This window comes from Globicephala melas, chromosome 5 (genome assembly GCF_963455315.2).
Source record: "Globicephala melas chromosome 5, mGloMel1.2, whole genome shotgun sequence".
Lineage (NCBI taxonomy): Eukaryota > Metazoa > Chordata > Mammalia > Artiodactyla > Delphinidae > Globicephala > Globicephala melas.
Window position 1 is genome coordinate 31,643,567 of NC_083318.1, and position 19,507 is coordinate 31,663,073.

Here is a 19,507-nt window from a genome sequence, read left to right on the forward strand (position 1 = left end):
CTTTGTGTAGTAGCAAGGTAAAAAAAAAATAAAAGAAAAAGTAGTTTTCTCGACTAGCAAGACATTTGGTTCTAAGAGCTACATTGATTTCTCCAGGCTAATTTTATAAGGAACCTAAGTCCCAAAGATAATATTTGCACACCTGTGTCAGACCCTCTCTTGCTAATCCACAAAATGATTCTGGTCCCACGTTTTCAACTCCTCTCATGACTAAATTCAAATCTGCTTGTAACAGTGGAGTAAACAGAGAGAGTCCAAAATGATCAAAAGGCAGGAAAGCAAAAAATATACAAATGATGTATCTAATTCTAGAAGCAGAATGTTCAAAGAAACCACTGGAACCAATGCTTACTCGGAACAACGACACATGGTATAATTTAGAAGGTAACTGTTTTTCCTAATTGCATAGGAAATGGGCGTAAACATGGAATGCCCAGCTCATGTACAGAACTGACTCTGAAGTTGGGTTTGTATCAAGCATTACAGATGTGCCCTTTTGTTTCTCACCAAAACTTGGAGAAAGTGAGAGTCGCATCGACACATATACACTACCAAATGTAAAATAGATAGCTAGTGGGAAGCAGCTGCATAGCACAGGGAGATCAGCTCGGTGCTTTGTGACCACCTAGAGGGGTGGGATAGGGAGGGTGGGAGGGAGACGCAAGAGTGACGGGATATGGGGATATATGTATGCATATGGCTGATTCACTTTGTCGTACAACAGAAACTAACACAGTATTGTGAAGCAATTATACTCCAATAAAGATCTATTTTATTTATTTATTTATTTATTTTTAAAGATCTATTTAAAAAAAAATAGAAAGGAAAAAGCAGAATGTAATTCTTTCCTTGCTGTACGTAGACTTATACAATTTAAACCACCTCAAGCTCAAATCATACGTGGGGAAGAAAATGTCTCCACATACTGCATCAGCCTTTATTAAAGCAGAGAAATAAACACAAAGTTGCCCTGCTATTGCTCTGAGGTGAAAGTACAACAATGAGCAATACATCCAGGCTATTTCTTAGCAATTCTATAAGATCAGACAGCTTGGGTTTCCAAAAATTCTAAACAGAGCCAAGAAATTGGTAGTGTACCCTCTGGAGTCAGCCTGCTTGAGTTTGAATACCCCATCCTCCAATTACTAACTGCGGACTGTGGCTTAATTCATTCACTTTCTTTATGCTTAAGTTTCCTCCGAAAAAGGGGGAAAAAGTGTTTCCCTCATGAGGTAGCTACAAGGATTAAACGAGTTAATTTGCATCAAGGCCTTGGAATAGTGCCTGGAACAGAAAAAACAGTACTATGTCTATTTGCTGTTATTGGTAATATCACTTGGTCTTCAATTATTTTATGAAACTCCTGGGGTGTTTTCTCTTCATTACCTTATGTTTTCCACCCACAGTAGCTTCACTCTAACATGTAATTCCTCCCGGCCCTCATCCTGCTCTTTTTTTTTTTTTTTTTTTTGGTACGCGGGCCTCTCACTGTTGCGGCCTCTCCCGTTGCGGCGCACAGGCTCCGGACGCGCAGGCTCAGCGGCCATGGCTCACGGGCCCAGCCGCTCCGCGGCATGTGGGATCTTCCCGGACCGGGACACGAACCCGTGTCCCCTGCATCGGCAGGCGGACTCTCAACCACTGCGCCACCAGGGAAGCCCATCCTCCTCCTCTTCTTCTATAAGCTTTTAGGATCTGCAGATTAGAGAGAAGATCCTACAACCCAAATGAACCTCTGAACTGAAAAATGACTGATCTTACACAGATCAGTTTTTGCTGAACTTTCCACTGCAAAAGAGTGAGCACTATAAACAACATAAGTCGCTCTGCCCACCACCCAGAACCTGTAACTAGGTATTAGAAATGAGAAATTTCAGAAGATTGAAATTTAAGGGGGAGTTATTGGTGCACAGACAGAGCTAGGTTCCTCCCCTCCACCACCCCTCTCCAACCGTGTAAGAACAGAACTATGGGGCAAGGTGCAAAAGGCCCTCTGCCTTCAAGTCAGACAGTATGACAAAGGCCAAACACTTAACATGCTGCTCTCCTAACTCAAAGCTTGTGTGTAGCATTTAGAAAGAAAACAATTCAGAAGATATACAATTGTCACCAAAAAAAAAAAAAAAAAAAAAGACTTCATCTACTACAGAGACTCTCCTCTCTTTGTCACATTGCCCTCAAAGCAGAATTAAAACCTATAACCCCGGGCAGTCTATGGGGCAAGAATTCACTTCTGCACCACTGGAAGATAAACCTTGATGGGTTTAAACCTGTTTGGATTAATGACAGACTAAGAGAAGGGGATTAACCAAGGAGGACAGCGGGGAAGGGCCTCCTTCCCCTGGTCTCTGCCCAAAGACCTCCGTGATATGCTCTGCAAGTGAAGAAAACTGAGATAAGCCTCTAAAAGAACAATGGCATGGGGATAGGGTATCTTGGAACTAAAGATGAAGGTTAATTTTTACCAGCTTGGTAAAAATGGAGGGAGACGCATCGCTACTTCACAAGGATTTTGAGATAATGGGCCCAAATGTACAAAGCCTCAGAAATCTGCTAGGCAGCTAAAACCAAGTAAAACCTCCTTCACAATGAACAAGACGTTATTCCAGCCAAAAAAAAAAAAGCCACTGGAATACACAAGAATTTTGTATAATGGGAATTAAGCATATAAATACGGGGAGACATTCCTCATCTCCATGTTGCTTTCTAAGAAGAAAACGGTTAGTATTGGCAAACTGTTTCATGAAGATGCATATTCAAGCACAGAAAGCTACTGGAAGGGACGAAATTAGAATAAAGTGGGATAAGGAAACGTTACTAAAGGTTTAAAAAGGGGAAAATATTAACCAAAGTATTTGGGGTGATGGAATGCATGTTCCATACAATGGAAATTTCATTCAAAAGTCCTTTCCAGGGCTTCCCTGGTGGCGCAGTGGTTGAGAGTCCGCCTGCCGATGCAGGGGATGCGGGTTCGTGCCCCGGTCCGGGAAGATCCCACATGCTGCGGAGCGGCTGGGCCCGTGAGCCATGGCCGCTGAGCCTGCGCGTCCAGAGCCTGTGCTCCACCATGGGGGAGGCCACAGCGGTGAGAGGCCCGCGTACCGCAAAAAAAAAAAAAAAAGTCCTTTCCATTTGGCTCTGGAACACACTGATTCTTTTTTGCAGTAACCTTAACAATGATTCTTCTTTGTTTCAACATTAAAATAGCTTTTCATACCTTAAGAAGTACTAACCAAGGAGGGAGACATTTTGGAGGCATGTTAAATGTTAGCAAGAAGCCAGGGCCAAGCTTTAAGCCTTCCTTCAGTGTTCAAATCACATACGACTGGTTGAAATGATTTAAACACACACACACACACACACACACACACACACACACACACACACACACACACACACACACACACACACACACACACACACACACACACCCTCTTTCCATAGCTATCGATTCCAATAGAATAAGGACTCATCGGTTTCAGGGCTTAGGGATCCCGCCCACTACAACAATCAATAAAGCAGGAATGAGTTATTACTTACATTCTTTGATGAACAGATAAGTAAGTGTCAGCACAACGGTGTGACCGCTGAAGAGGAAGTCTCCGCACAAGATATGCGACCCAGTTATGGACAATCCGCCACCAGAAATCAACCGTAGAATCCGCTGCACTTTTGCCTGAGAGTCTCCGTTGAGCTGAATGACACAAGAAGATCAGGAAAAAAATGTATAAGCTGATAAAATCATGTTTTAGCCTAATTTAGGTGATATTTAGAAAGGCCACCAGGTTGTGATTTTTTTCTTTTTAACTTCAGTCAAAAAGAATCCAAGGGGGAAGCTCCTCAAACTGGATTTTATTCATCGTATTGGCCAGTTTTAGTGATATGCTTTCAATTATTCAATATGTTACTAATAATACATTTTAGTGGTGGTGTGTCCTTGGGCAAAGCTTTTAAAAATACTAATAACCAATGACTTCACCACAGTTATGGATTACGAAGATCAAAGTTCCTTCCTTTCCACTTTGCAGGGGGAGGCTGGGGTTTCAGATGGCTAATACCTGATTCGGCTGCACTCCACATCACTAATATTCTACAGTGTATTCATGCCTGGTGCTAGGTGGGCAACCTAAAGTGTGCATGTAGCTGTATTAACATCTGATCAAAACATTTACAGTTAAAAAGAGCTGCAATACATTAATTTAAACAGGCTTGAAAATGACGGATTAGGGATGTACTGGCCGCTGTAAAATGAGTAGCTCGATCAGAAAAAACATCCTCCGAAGCAATACCCTGTGTGCTGTGGCAGGAGGTCAGGAGAGAGCTCCCTGGGCAAGGGTGGAGAAGCCCCGAGAAGCTGTCGTGATGACACGGGGAACAATGATGGGTGAGGGCGGGAGATGAGGCAACAGTCAAAAGTTCATATCCCGTTAAAACTTAAGCATACAGGTATCACTTACATGTGGAATCTGAAAAATACAACGAACTAGTAAAATAACAAATAAGGAAGCAGACTCACAGATATAGGGAACAAACTAGTGGTTACCAGCGGGGAGGGAAGGGAGAGGGGTAATATAGGGCTGAGGGAGTGGGAGATACAAACTACTGGGTATAAGATCGGCTCAAGGATGCATTGTACAACACGGGGAATAGAGCCAATAATTTGGCAATAACTGTAAATGGAGTGTAACGTTTAAAAATTGTATTAGCCCCCCCCCAAAAACCGCCCCCCAAAACCCAAACCTTAAGCATACAGGAAGGAGTAGTGGACTGAGATAGAATACATGGGAAAATGGAACATTGAAACACTGTACGGCCGGATGGAGGGTTTCCGATCAGTCTAATAGCAAGTGAATAGGTTTAGAAAATCAAAGAATGACACTCAGAAATAAAATGGAGTCAGAGTATACACAAGAAGAGAAATATAGAAAGACCATTAATGACTATTTTCACTTGGGACCGGGGGCACAGTTGTAAGATACAGTGCTTTTCATACTCAGCGATGATCCTTCTGGGCAACTGGCCCCCGAAGCACGGCCAGGCCAGTCATGATGGTGGCAAACTGTTTGGTGGTGTAGACAGGTAGTGTCTAGTCCAAGTAGACATGTAGTGGTGAAGGAGGGTAAGATGTGTACAGATGGAGGAGAAGACGGTCTAGGAGTAGAGAAATTGAGTCTCCAAAGCAGGTGGGAAACCATCCTATATGGTAAAATGGGAATTACGGCAGGATTCCTTGCCTAAAACTTTCGTGATTAAAAATATCTTATGGATCTGGAAAGCTTTCTGGTATTCAGGTGACCCTTGTAAAAAGGCAAACACACGATCGGGTGATAGTTGAGAATAAGGCTCTGCAGCAGAAAATGACATGAAACAGGATTAGAGGGCAGCGTGAGAAACTGGAGGTTTCAAAGAAACTCAACTTTCTTCAAGAGTTTGCTTAGGCTGAGCCCAGCTGGCAAAACCGAGAGAACATGTGCATTTTATCAAGAATCGAGTCCTTAAACCAAACATGCCAAGTAACAGGTGACCCTGCCTTGAAAAGACAGGGTCTAGCAGGCAGTAAGGGATCCAAACCCGGAGAAGATAAGGACTGTTGACAGAGTCGCAGGACTCACTTCAGGTGCCCCTCAGGAAAGGCGTACTGCAAACCACATAAAATGACGTGAAAGCCCTTGATGTGGAGGATAGAATCTAGCATGCGCTTATCAGATCAGCCACAGACCTTCAGGAATTTCTGGTTGTGCGGTTGGTACAAACAACTGTCAACAATGAGATCAAACAGAAAGGTACATACACTCCGCCTGACCATTGTGTTCCCAGTTTAAAGAACACATTATTCATTTCAAAACTATAATAATATTTTTTTATCCACTGACCCACCCCAACTCAATACTCGAATTTTCTAAGGGCAGAAACACTTGAATTTCTTTACTAGAAAGAAATTTAGATGGATCAAAAGGCATAATTAAACCAGGAACTAAAATACTGCCACACATTCTCTTCTCCCCCCTTTCTTTTCTGCCCCCTTGATTCCATATGCCTTCACAGAACAGAGGAAGGACTCTCTTCTTGCTTTTTCTGTACTTTCTCAGTTCTTAATTCCTCAGTCCTGTCACTGCTATCTTAAGATGTCAGATCATGCTCAGCATAAATGTTAAACAGAACTTCAAGAAAGGAAATTTTAAAAGAGGGCTGAGAGAAAACTGGGAAGGGGGAGGGTAATAGCGAGAGTTGGGATTAACAGATTATTTTCTAGTTCTGTTCTATTTCATTGAGGCCCTCTATCACACACCACTAAAGACTCTGGTTCCTCTTAATTTCCTCATTTTTCAGGCCCATTCTATGCCATTCCTGGTTATGAAGCTGAAGATGTAGAAAACCAGGAAGAGAAGCATCGACCATAATAACCAAAACAGAGCTCAGCGTTCTCAAGGGTTCCTCAAACTATGACGGCCACACATTTCCCACAAAAATAAATTAGGTACAAGAGAGCCCAACTTGGCTGCTGCCAAACCAGAAACTTTACCATCCACACCATCCCTTCAATTTAGAAGAGAAGTCCTTTGGACCTCTGTGGCCAGGATGAGAGGGAAGCTTTCTCAGGGAAAGGAATGTAGCTGTGCCAGCCCAACATGCCTGTGGCAAGAGGGGTTCGAGAAGCTAAATCATTTCATGTGAGTTCTAACAACTAGGTCAATATCTATTTGAACACAATTTTCAGAACTCAAATTTTGCAACTGCAAACTAAAACTTGGGTGTGTGGGATGAAGCAAATCGTTAAACCAAGGACTTAAAGTAAACCATAGGATAGAGAAGGGGGAAGACCACTGGAAAACTGTGAGAGCCAAGGATTTCACTAAGGGCCTATCACTGTGATGGCTCCTGTGATCACATCCACTAAGTAACAAGTGATGGGAGGCATCAGTGACTAGTCAGATAACCTTCCATAGCAAGTGGCTTCAGTATACACAGTTCTGTCATTGCTCTCAGTCACTAAGGGCATTCTATAGAGTCAGCAACAAAGGAGACAGGTAGATTATCTAACAGTTTTGTAACCACAGAAATCTAAGGAACACTCGACGCCAGCGGCTGAACCACATTTAGAATGCAATTCTGCCTCTTGCTCTGTAAGACCACATCACCTCTACTGAAACAAATTGATCTGCGTTTGTTTTACTGAACCACGATCCAGGCACCAAACCTGCTGATGCTTCAGGAAAAGGTCTTAGGTCTTGACATCTGAACACAGGGCCTGTTCCCAGAGCTTCCACTGTGAACATTTGTAGCTTGGTTATCCAGCAGTACATTTGCTCTTGTGGCTTCTGAAAATTGCAACTTTTCCACGGAAGATAATCTTTACATGCTTTCTGTAATCATAGCAATTTATCCCTACAAACCTCACCCGTTACTAGGATGGGCTTGCCTTCTTTCCTGTGGCCATTTCTTCATTTAACCCATTGCAATAACCCCTTAGAAGGGTTTATTATGCTTCTGAACTTCTCCCATGACTTAAATTAGTTTCACTAAAATCAGTCAATGTTTAAATTCAATATGTACACTTTCAATTACAGACACTTTCTGCTTTGATGGCTTTGGAAAATTATAGCTTCTCCAAACCACACCTATATTTGGTGAAGGAGACTGCTGACTTCTTCAGAACACTATTTTTCCTTCCACCTTGGACATCTGCTTAGTGTTCAGTTAAATATGATAGACTTCATTCTCTTGCCCAGAAAGCACATGATTTGTAAGTTTCCTTTTTAAACCAGGGCACACTGGGGTCTAAGATGATTAACAGCTCTCTTGAGAAATGACTCTACCTGGAGAAACCATAAATCCTGCTTACAACAGTTTCAATATCCATTCTCACACTCTATCTCAGTGAAAGGCCACTCGATCCTTCCAGTTGCTAAAAACTTTGAGGTCATCCTTGACTTCTTTCTCTTAAACCCATATCCAACTTATTAGCACATCCTGTGGGCTCTACCTTCAAAATATATCCCGAGTCAAACGGCTTCTCCTCATTTCCACTGCCACCACCAAGGTTCAAGTTCCTACAATGGGCACAGAGGCTCTGTGAGATCTCTGGCTGCATCATCTCAACTCTTCATAACTCTATGCAGCCACACGTGTCTCCCTGCTCTTCCCTGAATGCGCTATGATTAAGTTATTTCTTTGTCCTGGAGTTCTCACCCCATTCACATGGCTCACTCCCTCATCTTGGCTGCCCAAAAGCTTTCTTATTGAAGAAGTTTTCCTGACCACTCTATAAATTAGTACCTACCCTCATAGACCCTTTCACCCTTACTCAGCTTTACTGTTCTCCATCTGATAGCCACCTGACTTACCACCATGTAACAAGTTATGACTTCATTTAACTGTCGCCATCCTTCAATAAGAATATACGTTCTCTAAGGGCTTCCCTAGGGGCTCAGTGGTTGAGAGTCTGCCTGCCGATGCAGGGGACACGGGTTCGTGTCCCAGTCTGGGAAGATCCCACGTGCCGCAGAGTGGCTGGGCCCGTGAGCCATGGCCGCTGAGCCTGCGTGTCCGGAGCCTGTGCTCCGCAACGGGAGAGGCCACAACAGTGAGAGGCCTGTGTACCACAAAAAAAAAAAAAAAGAATATATGTTCTCGGAGGAGGAGAACTTTGTTTTGGTCATTGCTGTTACACAGTGCCTGGTATATAACAGGAACTTAATACTTTCAAAGTGAATTCATGAATGAGTAAATGAGAAGGCAAAAATGCCCCGTCAAAGACCCAATAGTAACTTCCAGTTAGCAGAAAATGAATTTTTTATGCACAAACATATAAGTTTTATGAACACATTTTAATGTTTCCCCCCAAAATCTAAAGCAAAACAAAATATGCTAGATTTCAATTAACATATATGAACGTGTCTAGGAGAATGCATAACAGAGAGCAGGTGTTCAGTCACTGTTCGCTTAATGTCCTCTAAATGGTAATTCAGAGGGGCTTACCTTTGGAGCACACTGGAAATGCATTCCAGGCACAGGGAGAGTAGTAACGTACATCGTGATACAGCGATATAGGTACAAAGTTCCAATGATAAAAAAGAATCTGCGCCCCACTATTGACCTAAAGGAAAAACAGGGATGGGGAAAAATAGGTTTACTGGGGTTTTTTGCTCCTAAGGCAACATAAAATAATGTTTAACAGAATAAAGAATAATTGTAGTTTTCAGAAGTGAAGATTCACATACTGCAATTAATCTAGGTGGGTTGGGCCCCAAAGGAATGAGTCTCTGAGGAGAGGGGGTGTTAAAGTAGATTAAGGGTTTTACACAACTACAACTCCTAAAAAAGGCCCTCTTTGCCCGAGAATTCAATGAACCTCTCTACGTTGTCAGTCAACTCACTGCATTAATAAACCCTCTTCTGAGAACACAGCAGAGGTATAAGCGAGCCACGGTCACAGAGGAATTAACTAATGAGCTAAGGTGATACGACATAATTGGGCACACAGGGAAATGGGACAACTCTTTTAACCTAAGTTATATAAGCAAGGTTTATTTGGAGACTATCCAAAAATATTCTGACAACTTAGGCATGAACTATTTTGTCTATAACCATAGAGATTTTCAGAGAATTATATTTTGAAGATGTTCACAGTGTCCTCGTGCATTTAAGGACATTTAAGAGTGAAGCTGTAAACTGATTAGTTTACCCTGATTTTATGCAATCTTGATCAAAAGAGGTAAAAAAAAGAATCCCACAAGCCCTTTTTCACTTTATATGTTTCGGTGAATACAGTTGTCTTGACTAACATTAGTCCCTGTCCTTCGCCCCCTAAGTGTCGTCAGTCTAAGGCAGTGGTTCCCAGAAGCTGGCTTTGAGCACACTGTCCTCCAAAGGGAAGGGTTCTGCCCATCTGTACCACTGTCTCTTGGGTACCTGAATGGGCATCAAGAATTCTGAAGATGACTGTTGTGTAGCTGGAGGTGGGCCTATAAACTCTGGGCTCTATAAAGATGGCTGGGATCCACACAGCCCCTAGAATTACTAGTTATAACTTCCCTAGTACACAAAATATGTTACTCCAGGTCTCCCATTTTCAGAGCTCTCAAACTTCCAAAACCAGTGATCAAAAACCTGTGGAAAAACAGGCAATTTTAGGCATGTGGAATATTTTAAGTTTCCTCCAAGACTGTGGTCTGCCATGGATCAAGGTCTAATTCAGGTTACTGTTGGGACTTCTAAAGCATCGTGTACAAATATAATTTTAGCTGCCTGTCTCCAAGAGCTATTTTAAGGAGATTCCAGGGTTTCTGGGGTCAACATATAGAGAGAAACACCTTGACTAGTTGATGAAAGCATCTATTTCTTGCAAGGCATTTCTTTCAAAGGCTTGCTATTCTAGCCCTGCCTTTTCTAGTACTGAAAAGGAACAGGTAATGACCATTGCTGAATGCTTCCATTTGGTTAAGTGAAAAACTATTCTCCCTTTGATTCAAACCCAGGTTCAAAAAGAGTGCTGAATGGTGCTCCATGCTGTTAGACAACAGCATGAAGTAATAAGCAGGAATTATTATGGGTCAATTATATTCATTCCAGTATTCAGAGTTCAGCTGTACTCAGAACAGAAAATTAACTTAAGAGGTGAAACATGCACTCTGCAGCCTTATTTAAAGAACTACTGCCAGTGATTTTCCCCCCCATAGCTTTCAAGGTGTTTTAAGTGAGAGTGAGAGTGTAAGAGAGAGAACAACTAGAATTTCTTATTCAGCTGGAACGTTCAAAACGGGTTATAAAAATTACTCTACCAGTTATTACAATATAAGATCCAATTCTATATGAAAAGTAAAAAGGAAAAGTAGTGTGATTTCCCCAAGTTTTTGCTGGTGGATTGTGACCCAAACAGTAGCTATCATTAAAACATGCGGCTGGCCTGTGTGAAAACAAGTTTTGACACGGTAAAACCGAAGCTGGCACTGGAGAGACAGGTAACAACTGTCCTCTACGTGAAGATGCAAATACACCGAGACTGTACTGCAGGCTGGAAGCCAGCTACTTACCCGGCCCTGGGAAATTTCTCTTTCACACACATATACAAATAAAACTTTGCTCTAAAACAAAGGAGAGAGCAAATATCTTTGGCCTGAGCAGTCTCTCTTATATTCAGTGTCAATTCCAGACACTAAAAAGGAAAACGCTAAAGTTCAACTGCTACACTGTTTGCTTTTAGCATAAAGCACGTTATAACTAACAACTTTAGCGTAAAGTTCCCCTACTAAGTAAAAGACAATTGACAGCTATGTCTTTTACTTATACATTATTAAGAGAAATATTTTAAAGAAAATGCTTAGGAATGACTTCAGTTTGTGGAATAAGTTTTCAAACCTGCACACCTGCATGTGGGGAACTCTTTAACAAAAATAGACTGAACTCTTCAAATCTCAAAGCAATAACCAATTGAAAGAACAATAGAGCATAAATTCCTTCTTCAAAAAATGATCTTGTGGCATTGCTACTGAAACCCTATTTGACTCTGAAGTGTACTGACTATGTTAGTATGTATTACGCTTTCAAAAGCCTCCGTTTATGGGCAATGTTTTAATTAAACTTATATTTGTGATTTAATTATTAGAATCTTAGTAGAGAAAAAACATCTGAATGATGGCTGAAGAGAAAAGAGGAATTGAGGGGCCTTTTTTCTTAATGGAGTAGCAGTCAGAATTCAACAGGGAAGCAGAAACAACCACCTCCGAGCTGTGTCCTATTTTTAAGAATCTTCAAAGCAAAAGTACCTGGCTTACTACACTTCCTGATTCCTGCTATTCTAAAATGGGAAGACCGAAACCAATGAACTAAGTGCTCCTTTGTGATGGCCTGAGGAAACCAGAAGGCACGTTTACTTTAGAAATCTAAACCCCAAACCGCATGGACCCAGTTCTAAATGCAGTTTATTAAACAAACTCTTGTGACTGGATTGCCAAAAGGCAAAAGGAAAAGGCATGTAAAATTCGAGAACTCTTGAAGAGAGGCAAACCTCAAAGCCTGCAATTGACTATAGACCGATATAGTCATCACATTATGAGTAATAGAGAAAAAAGCTTCCCAGCCCACAACTTTCCCCACCTGTCAAGAGCTTGGAATAACACAAGCATGATGAAGTGAATGTTATTCCTTTCCAAGGCTCTTAATGTATCATGCAAATACCAGAGTGCCAAGTTGCTTGAAATTAGAACTGCACCTTCAATTTACAAAGTCTGAATCATCCACCACAGTACTTCTGCACCTTCACACACAGTTGCCACTTTCATACAGTTGCTCGATAAATGCTTATGGAATAATGACTGGATTTATTCAAGGTTGTAGATCTTTCTATTGATTCTTTTCATTAAGTGCCTGGATAAATAAGACTGAATTTATCAGATAAAACCGAGAAAGATCATTTCAATTACACACCGGCTCACTAAAATATAAACTCATGGCAAATCCCCAAAACATGTTAGACCTTACTTACTTGTATCTCAGAAATAGCCACTGGGTGATCCATAATCCAACTAATATAATTCCATTTATTTCTGATACAGAAAATGCCCATTTCACCCGGTCTATGTAATCAAAAAACTTGTCTGGGAGTGGAGGGCTGAGCTCCTTGGGAGGGACCCTCTCGTGCACAACCGTGATCATGACGGTTGTCAGGACGAGGTTGAAAAGAGCGTACACGAAGGCAATGCCCGTTTTCCACCACTCTAGGGGAAATTTGTTCCTCGATTCCGTGGGCATAGCAATTTGGATATAGTCCGGGTACTTTTTGGTGCCCTTTCGCAACCCATTGGATAAACTCTTAGGTTTACCATTGCCATTTTTGTTCTCTTCTTCAACAGGTTCAGCAGGTCTTGTGTAAGTGTTTGCAGGATCGTTGGTTTGGTTTTCCATATGTTCTTCAAGTTTTGCTGTCTCTATGATATCCATTGTCCTCCGGTCTTCAGATCAAAAAGGAGATGGTAAAGTTCTTGTTCTTTGTGGAAACTCAACTTTTTTTAATCCTTCTACTGCCAAGATCAACATGGACTCTTACAACTGATTCTGTCTCCTAGTACAAAACATAGAGGGTCTCCATCGGACTACTGTTCCTCCTGGGCAACCATCTGCTGTACATTCACCGTTTTCAGGAAAGGAAGCCAATTTTCTTTCCCCCAAAGATGTTACTATCCCACCTGTAAAAACAAAACAGAACTATGTTCAGAAACTGTGCTTGCCCAGTTGTCAAGCATCCAAAGCAAAAACGTTATCAAAATAAGGAAACAAATACCAAAGCCATTTGCTTTATAAATGTATTGTCAGAACATAGTTAAATCTGCTGAGATGATGTTTATTTATAAAACATTGAGGGACTTCCCTTGTGGCGCAGTGGTTTAGAATCCACCTGCCAATGCAGGGGATATGGGTTCAAGCCCTCGTCTGGGAAGATCCCACGTGCCGCGGAGCAACTAAGTCCGCGTGCCACAACTACTCAGCCTTTGCTCTAGAGCCCGTGAGCCACAACTACAGAGCCCATGTGCCACAACTACTGAAGCCTGTGTGCCTAGAGCCCGTGCTCCGCAAGCCACCACAGTGAGAAGTCCGCGCACCACAATGAAGAGTAGCCACCTCTCGTCGCAACTAGAGAAAGTCCACACACAGCAACAAAGACCCAACACAGGCAAAAATAAATAAATTTTAAAAATAAATAAATAAAAATAAAACATTGAATTGTTTCATCTTGGAATTCTTCTCTTTTTGAGCTGATGTCAGTATAAATAGGAAAATTTTAATAAACAATTCCTTTTAAATTTCTATAAATAAAAGTCAGGACCCAGCACTGCAAACACTTCATGTCAGGACCCAGCACTGCAAACACTTCATCAGACACTATCACTTGTTGCAAACCATGAAGTCATAATAAGCTAGAACCCACCCAGAGATCACATCATTCCTTCCTAAGACTGGGTCTTTTCTATGAACCTTAAAGGATAAAAAAACTGTGATGAATTGCTTACATGCATAGAAAAATTGTTATTCTCTGCATGTGTCAAAATGGTCAACTTTCTACTTTCATATTAAAAACTGGAATGTTTTTAAGTGACTACTTTTCAGAACATATTCAAGAACTATGCATTCAAGATCCTTGAAATGGCACTACCTCTGTTTATCCTTTTATATTCAGAGATGCACACCATACAGAAGGAAAACTGACAGCCTTCAAAATAACACAGTGAAAAGATACACAAAGCCTTATTAGCTATGCCCATTTAGGGAGAAATTCTCCTCATTACTGGAAGGATAAAATAATTCACTACAACTAACATGGTAAATTAGTAACTGACAACATATCGATACAGTCACCACAGTTTCTACCAAACAACAGAAACGCGGACCCAGAGGACCAGCTCGGGGCACTTACCCACCACGACACCAGTGATGAAAGGTGCCCTCTGCTTAAAGCTCCACAGGTTCTAAAGAGTGACGATTTCTCCACAACACAGCACCAGCACCACCTCTTTTATATGTGTCAGCAACACGGCCCCAGCTGTTGTCAATTTAGGAAAGCAGTATTTTCGGCCCAATCCAGAACCCAGCCGCCTGAAGAAGTTTTCAAACCTCGTAATTAGTCCCCACCCAGAGTACACTGCACAACTTAAGCACAATCCTTTGCATTTTAAAGACCTCCCCTTCAGGGTAACTTCAGGGGAGAAAAATAGGGAGGAGGAAAAACTCAAAGTGGTGACAGCTAAGCCTTTGTTTAACGAAAAAAAAAGGAAAAAAAAAGTTAAAATGGCACAGTCAGTATGGACAAGCAATATTTCTTAACAGTTGTGAATGGCAAATAGATGATCAACCACAAATGTTTATTGTGCACCTAAATGTCCCAGCACTGAGGAATATGTGTGTGCAATTAAAAGGAGTTTGAAGGAAAAAAAACAAACACTGACCTGAACATTCACCCAAAGAGCTTGAAGTTTAGCTGAAGAGACGGAACTAAAATAGCAAAACTTTGGAGAAGACTGACTGGCATATTGTTAAGACGAAGAAGGATGAGGTGGATCGCTAGATCAAAATGTAGCCTTAGGGCTTCCCTGGTGGTGCAGAGGTTGAGAGTCCACCTGCCGATGCAAGGGACACGTGTTCGTGTCCCGGTCCGGGAAGATCCCACATGCCGCAGAGTGGCTGGGCTCGTGAGCCATGGCCACTGAGCCTGCGCGTCCGGAGCCTGTGCTCCGCAACGGGAGAGGCCACAATAGTGAGAGGGCCGCGTACCGCAAAAAAAAAAAAAAAAAAAAAAAAAAAAATGTAGCCTTAGCTGTATCCCTAAAGAAGTGTCCACAGAAAGTCACTGTCCATTTCCGAGGAAGCGAAAGCAAGAGGAAAGTTAGTCTGGCAGGGAAACAGAAGAGATGGAGATTGGCTAAGAGGTAGTACCAAAAATTTTGGACCTCTCACCTTTCTACTGTTCTGCCCCTGTGAAAAGCCCCCAGATACTAATGCATCAGAGCAGGGTGAGAAAGGACCAGGGCCCCTCTCTGTGAAAGAAGACTGACAGAGATTCTCTTTAGTGCCCTAGCTCAGTGCTGTAGGACAAGTATAATGAACAGGTGCCTGAGTAAGGCATTTTCAAAAACAAACCTTCAACACCATGGACAACTACTTCTAATGGAGGCACCAAAGCACTAACTCAGCCATTGCCTGTCTCTCGTTACCAACTTCAGGCTACACCACTCATAGCGTCTTGCCAAACTAATATCCAAATTCCGTCCAACTTTACTACTACACATCTCCTCCGAGCCTGGTGTCTACAGGGGTAAGAATCTTGTTGATTTTGAAACCCAAGTCCACCAGCGGACATACAGATGGTCTTTAAAAAGGTAGCTACCTAGTTCTAGAATACAGAATGTAGAACAGCAGAAAACAGTTACTTTTTTTTTTTTTTTTAAAGAGGAAGCGTTCAGCTATCCACCTCCTGGGACAACTGTGAGAATGACTGAAATAATTAATCCTGAAGAGCTTTGTGCTCCTGGGAGCAATAGCATTCTGTGAGTACAAAGCCCATTTATCAACATTAGTGGCGAGATTGATATTTTCCTTGGGGTTTCATCAAGAGGATTAACTATACAAAGCACATTCATCATGTGTCAGCCAGTCTTGAGATGCAATGTTTATCATCAAGATGATGATTACAACATACTCATCCCTATGGTGAGACTTTCCTACCAGTAAGGATCTCGAAAGTGACAAAAGCCACAATAGTTCCTCTTGAGGGATGGCAATCCCATTAGGTCACTTGTTTAGGGTACTCTGTCAGAGCACAAAGCAGACGAAAGGATTTCCGAGTTCTCTTACATTGCAATATATACTGGAAGTTAGTCTAGATAATATTTTAAAAGTTCAAAATCTCTATAGATTAATCTTTCTTTTGAAGGCAACTGTGAAACTCTGAAACTTATAGTACAATGATACTGTTTTACTAGGTTTTGCTTTTGTTTTTAAGAACTAAGTATGATCTACTCCAGAAATACAAGGAAGGTTTCAAATTAGGAAATGACTAATTTGTACTTTATTAAATACAAAAAAGAAATGTAAACAGAAAAGATACGATCATCTTGAGTGAAGTTAAAAAAGGCAGTTGATAAAATTCAGTATCCACTTGATTTGGGGGAGAGAAAGTACTCAGTAGTAGGAACAGAAGTATGTATATAGCTGTGCTCTTTCAATGCCAATATCGCTATTTTAGCTGTGTCATATGTGTTCTAATATCTAGTGGAAAAAATCCTCCACTTTTCACCCCGAAGGGAACTTCAGGATCTTTCTGTCAAATTACAAGAAAATACATAATTTTGCTTCTATGTTTTATTTCACCTCTATTATACCATAAAGGGTTTGATCTTACCATATTAGTATACAACATTAGTCATTTTCTCTTAATAATCCCAATAGTATTTTTCCTGTAATTTGACAAAAAATGATTCTAAGGTTCATCAGGGAGTGAAAATGAGGGCAGCAGTAGAAGGTTTGTACCAGTAGATATTAGACTACATTATACAACCAATATTGGGGTAATGGTACCCAGTCATTCTATTTTGGGAATTTATCCCAAGGAGATAAGGATGTACACAAAATGTTTCTACAAATATGCTTTCAACACAGTTATTTATAAGAGCAAATTGGAAACAGCCTAATATCCATCAACAGGGGATTAAATAAATTATAGCCATGTTAATACTCTATTTTGATATAGTAACTACAGAATTGTGAGACAAGTATATTAATACTATAAGAAGGATGCAGTATCCAATTAAGTACAGACTTAGATATGAATAGGAGGTGTAGGACCTCAGTAATTCATATCAGAGGTTATGGTTTACCAAAAAAATAGGAAAGGGGCCACGTGACAGAGGTTCAAGGCTCGAAGAAAAGGTGCAAGTGTGAGACTCGTGACTCACTCCCAGGTCTGATCTGAAGCTCACGGACAGCATCTCACAGAAGAGGTTAAATGCAGGCATGAGCTCCAGCTGACAGGCTTAGAAATGCTTTGCTTGTTAAATTTGTATGTTGGCCTCCTTGTGCATTTGCAGTGGTTAAGAAGATAAGATGTATTAAACATGTAAACGTAGTTTAAACATTAAGGAAACTTATCTAAGTTTATATGTGGGTTTCAATGGTTAAAAAGATGTAAGCTGTTAAAGATAGAGGTTAAACATTGACCAAAGACCATGTGGTGCCAACATTTACAAATTGCAATTCTGAATGAAAGAGATTTAGGCGTTGTTTAAAGGCTTAAGAAAAACAAGGTCCTGAAACAGAGTTGAAGATCAATGGAAACAAAAGAGCTGATGAGTTTCTTAACAGACATTAAGCTTTCTCAGCCCTTAAAACAGAAAACCCAGTGGTCACCTTAAAGCCATTAAAAAGTCAAGTTGTAGAATAAAATGGCCACAATATAATAGTCCTCAGCAAATGTTACTATGTGCCAGGTACTGTGCTTTGTGTAATATCTAATTATTCCTCATAACAATGCTAGGAAATATTTTAAAGAAAAGAAATTGAGATAAGTGAGATGCTCAAGGTCAGACAGGTAGGAAGTGGCAGAGCTCAGATTTGAACCAGGAATCCAATCTCAGGAGTCCCTGTTCTTAATACCACATCACTACCTCTAGTGCATTACATATTATAGGTCAACAACACAGTCAGTGAAAAAGATTAGGACTTCCCTAGTGGCACAGTGGTTAACAATCCACCTGCCAACGCAGGGGACACGGGTTCGAGCCCTGGTCTGGGAAGATCCCACATGCCGCGGAAACAACTAAGCCCATGTGCCACTACTGAGCCTGTGCTCTAGAGCCCGTGAGCCATAACTACTGAGCCCGCATGCCACAACTACTGAAGCCTGCGCGCCTAGAGCCCACGCTCCGCAACGAGAAGCCACCGCAATGAGAAGCCTGCGCACCGCAACGAAGAGTAGCCCCCGCCCGTGAGCCACAACTACTGAGCCTGCGCGTCTGGAGCCTGTGCTCCGCAACAAGAGAGGCCGCGATAGTGAGAGGCCCGCGCACCGCGATGAAGAGTGGCCCCCGCTTGCCACAACTAGAGAAAGCCCTCGCACAGAAACGAAGACCCAACACAGCCAAAAATAAATAAATTAATAATTTTAAAAAATTGTGTTAAATGTTAAAAAAAAAAAAAGAGTAGGCCCCGCTCGCCGCAACTAAAGAAAGCCCGCACGGAGCCTCGAAGACCCAACACAGCCATAAATAAATAAATAAATTTGTTAAAAAAAAAAAAAAGATTGAGACAATCAATGACAAGCTTTTTTAAAACAGAGAGATACATAAAATACATAGGAAAGTCTCCAGATAACATTACAGGCGTTTTTAAATCTTCATAATTTTGCAAAAATTAATATAAACTTAGAAAAAATTTAATATATAAATCACCTCTCTTGGGGGGGAGAGGGAAGGAGCCTGTTAAGTATTTCCCTGTTACCCATACTTGCCATTTAATTATAATTACCGTAACTAACAAACCACTATATTACATTTATAATATAGGTATATTGCTATGTTAACAGCATCCACTTTAGCTAAGAAGTTTTATGCCTATAAAAGTTTTTGCAGAGACCAAGACATCTTAGCTTTTCCTTATTAACATTCTTAGAGCTTAATTTACCTGTAAAAATCCTCCTGCCTAAAATGGACAGGCATTAATATGCTTACAGAAACAAGGGTGCTTGTGAGTCACGGCATTCTAATTTCAGAAACACCCATAAAATTTGTTAAATATTTTTACTAACAAGTTCTTGAAAACTGAAAAGAAGATCCACTGTTTATTCAAAAATTATTGCGTATATTTGTGAAATACTTTCCCAACAAAAGGAACACAGAAAAGAGGCCTTGTCATACCATTACAGGTCCCACATCTGTACAAGTATGATAGATTTAAATTAGGGAAACGGACAGGTGGGTAAGGTGGCTTGTGACACTCTTCTGAGAATGGACTGGGGGAAAAA

The 19,507-nt window shown here is 41.1% G+C and overlaps 1 protein-coding gene across 7 annotated transcripts in view; it reads right to left on the reverse strand.

Moving 5' to 3' along the window:
- The window catches only part of SGMS2 (sphingomyelin synthase 2), a 114,946-nt gene that overhangs the window by 35,455 nt on the left and 59,984 nt on the right, over positions 1 to 19,507 (reverse strand). For 5 of the 7 annotated variants that reach the window (XR_009563952.2, XM_060299112.1, XM_030864110.3 and 2 more), the window contains 3 exons: positions 12,485 to 13,184; positions 8,980 to 9,097; positions 3,541 to 3,694 (listed from right to left, as the gene is read on the reverse strand). Coding sequence is in view for 6 of the 7 variants with exons in the window: in XM_060299112.1 (XP_060155095.1) it covers positions 3,541 to 3,694; positions 8,980 to 9,097; positions 12,485 to 12,939 (727 nt within the window). In the remaining variant the exon portion in view is untranslated. Of the gene's footprint in view, positions 1 to 3,540; positions 3,695 to 8,979; positions 9,098 to 12,484; positions 13,185 to 14,410; positions 14,606 to 19,507 lie in introns of those variants that run through there. The other 2 variants (XM_060299114.1, XM_060299111.1) reach the window with 2 other exon arrangements.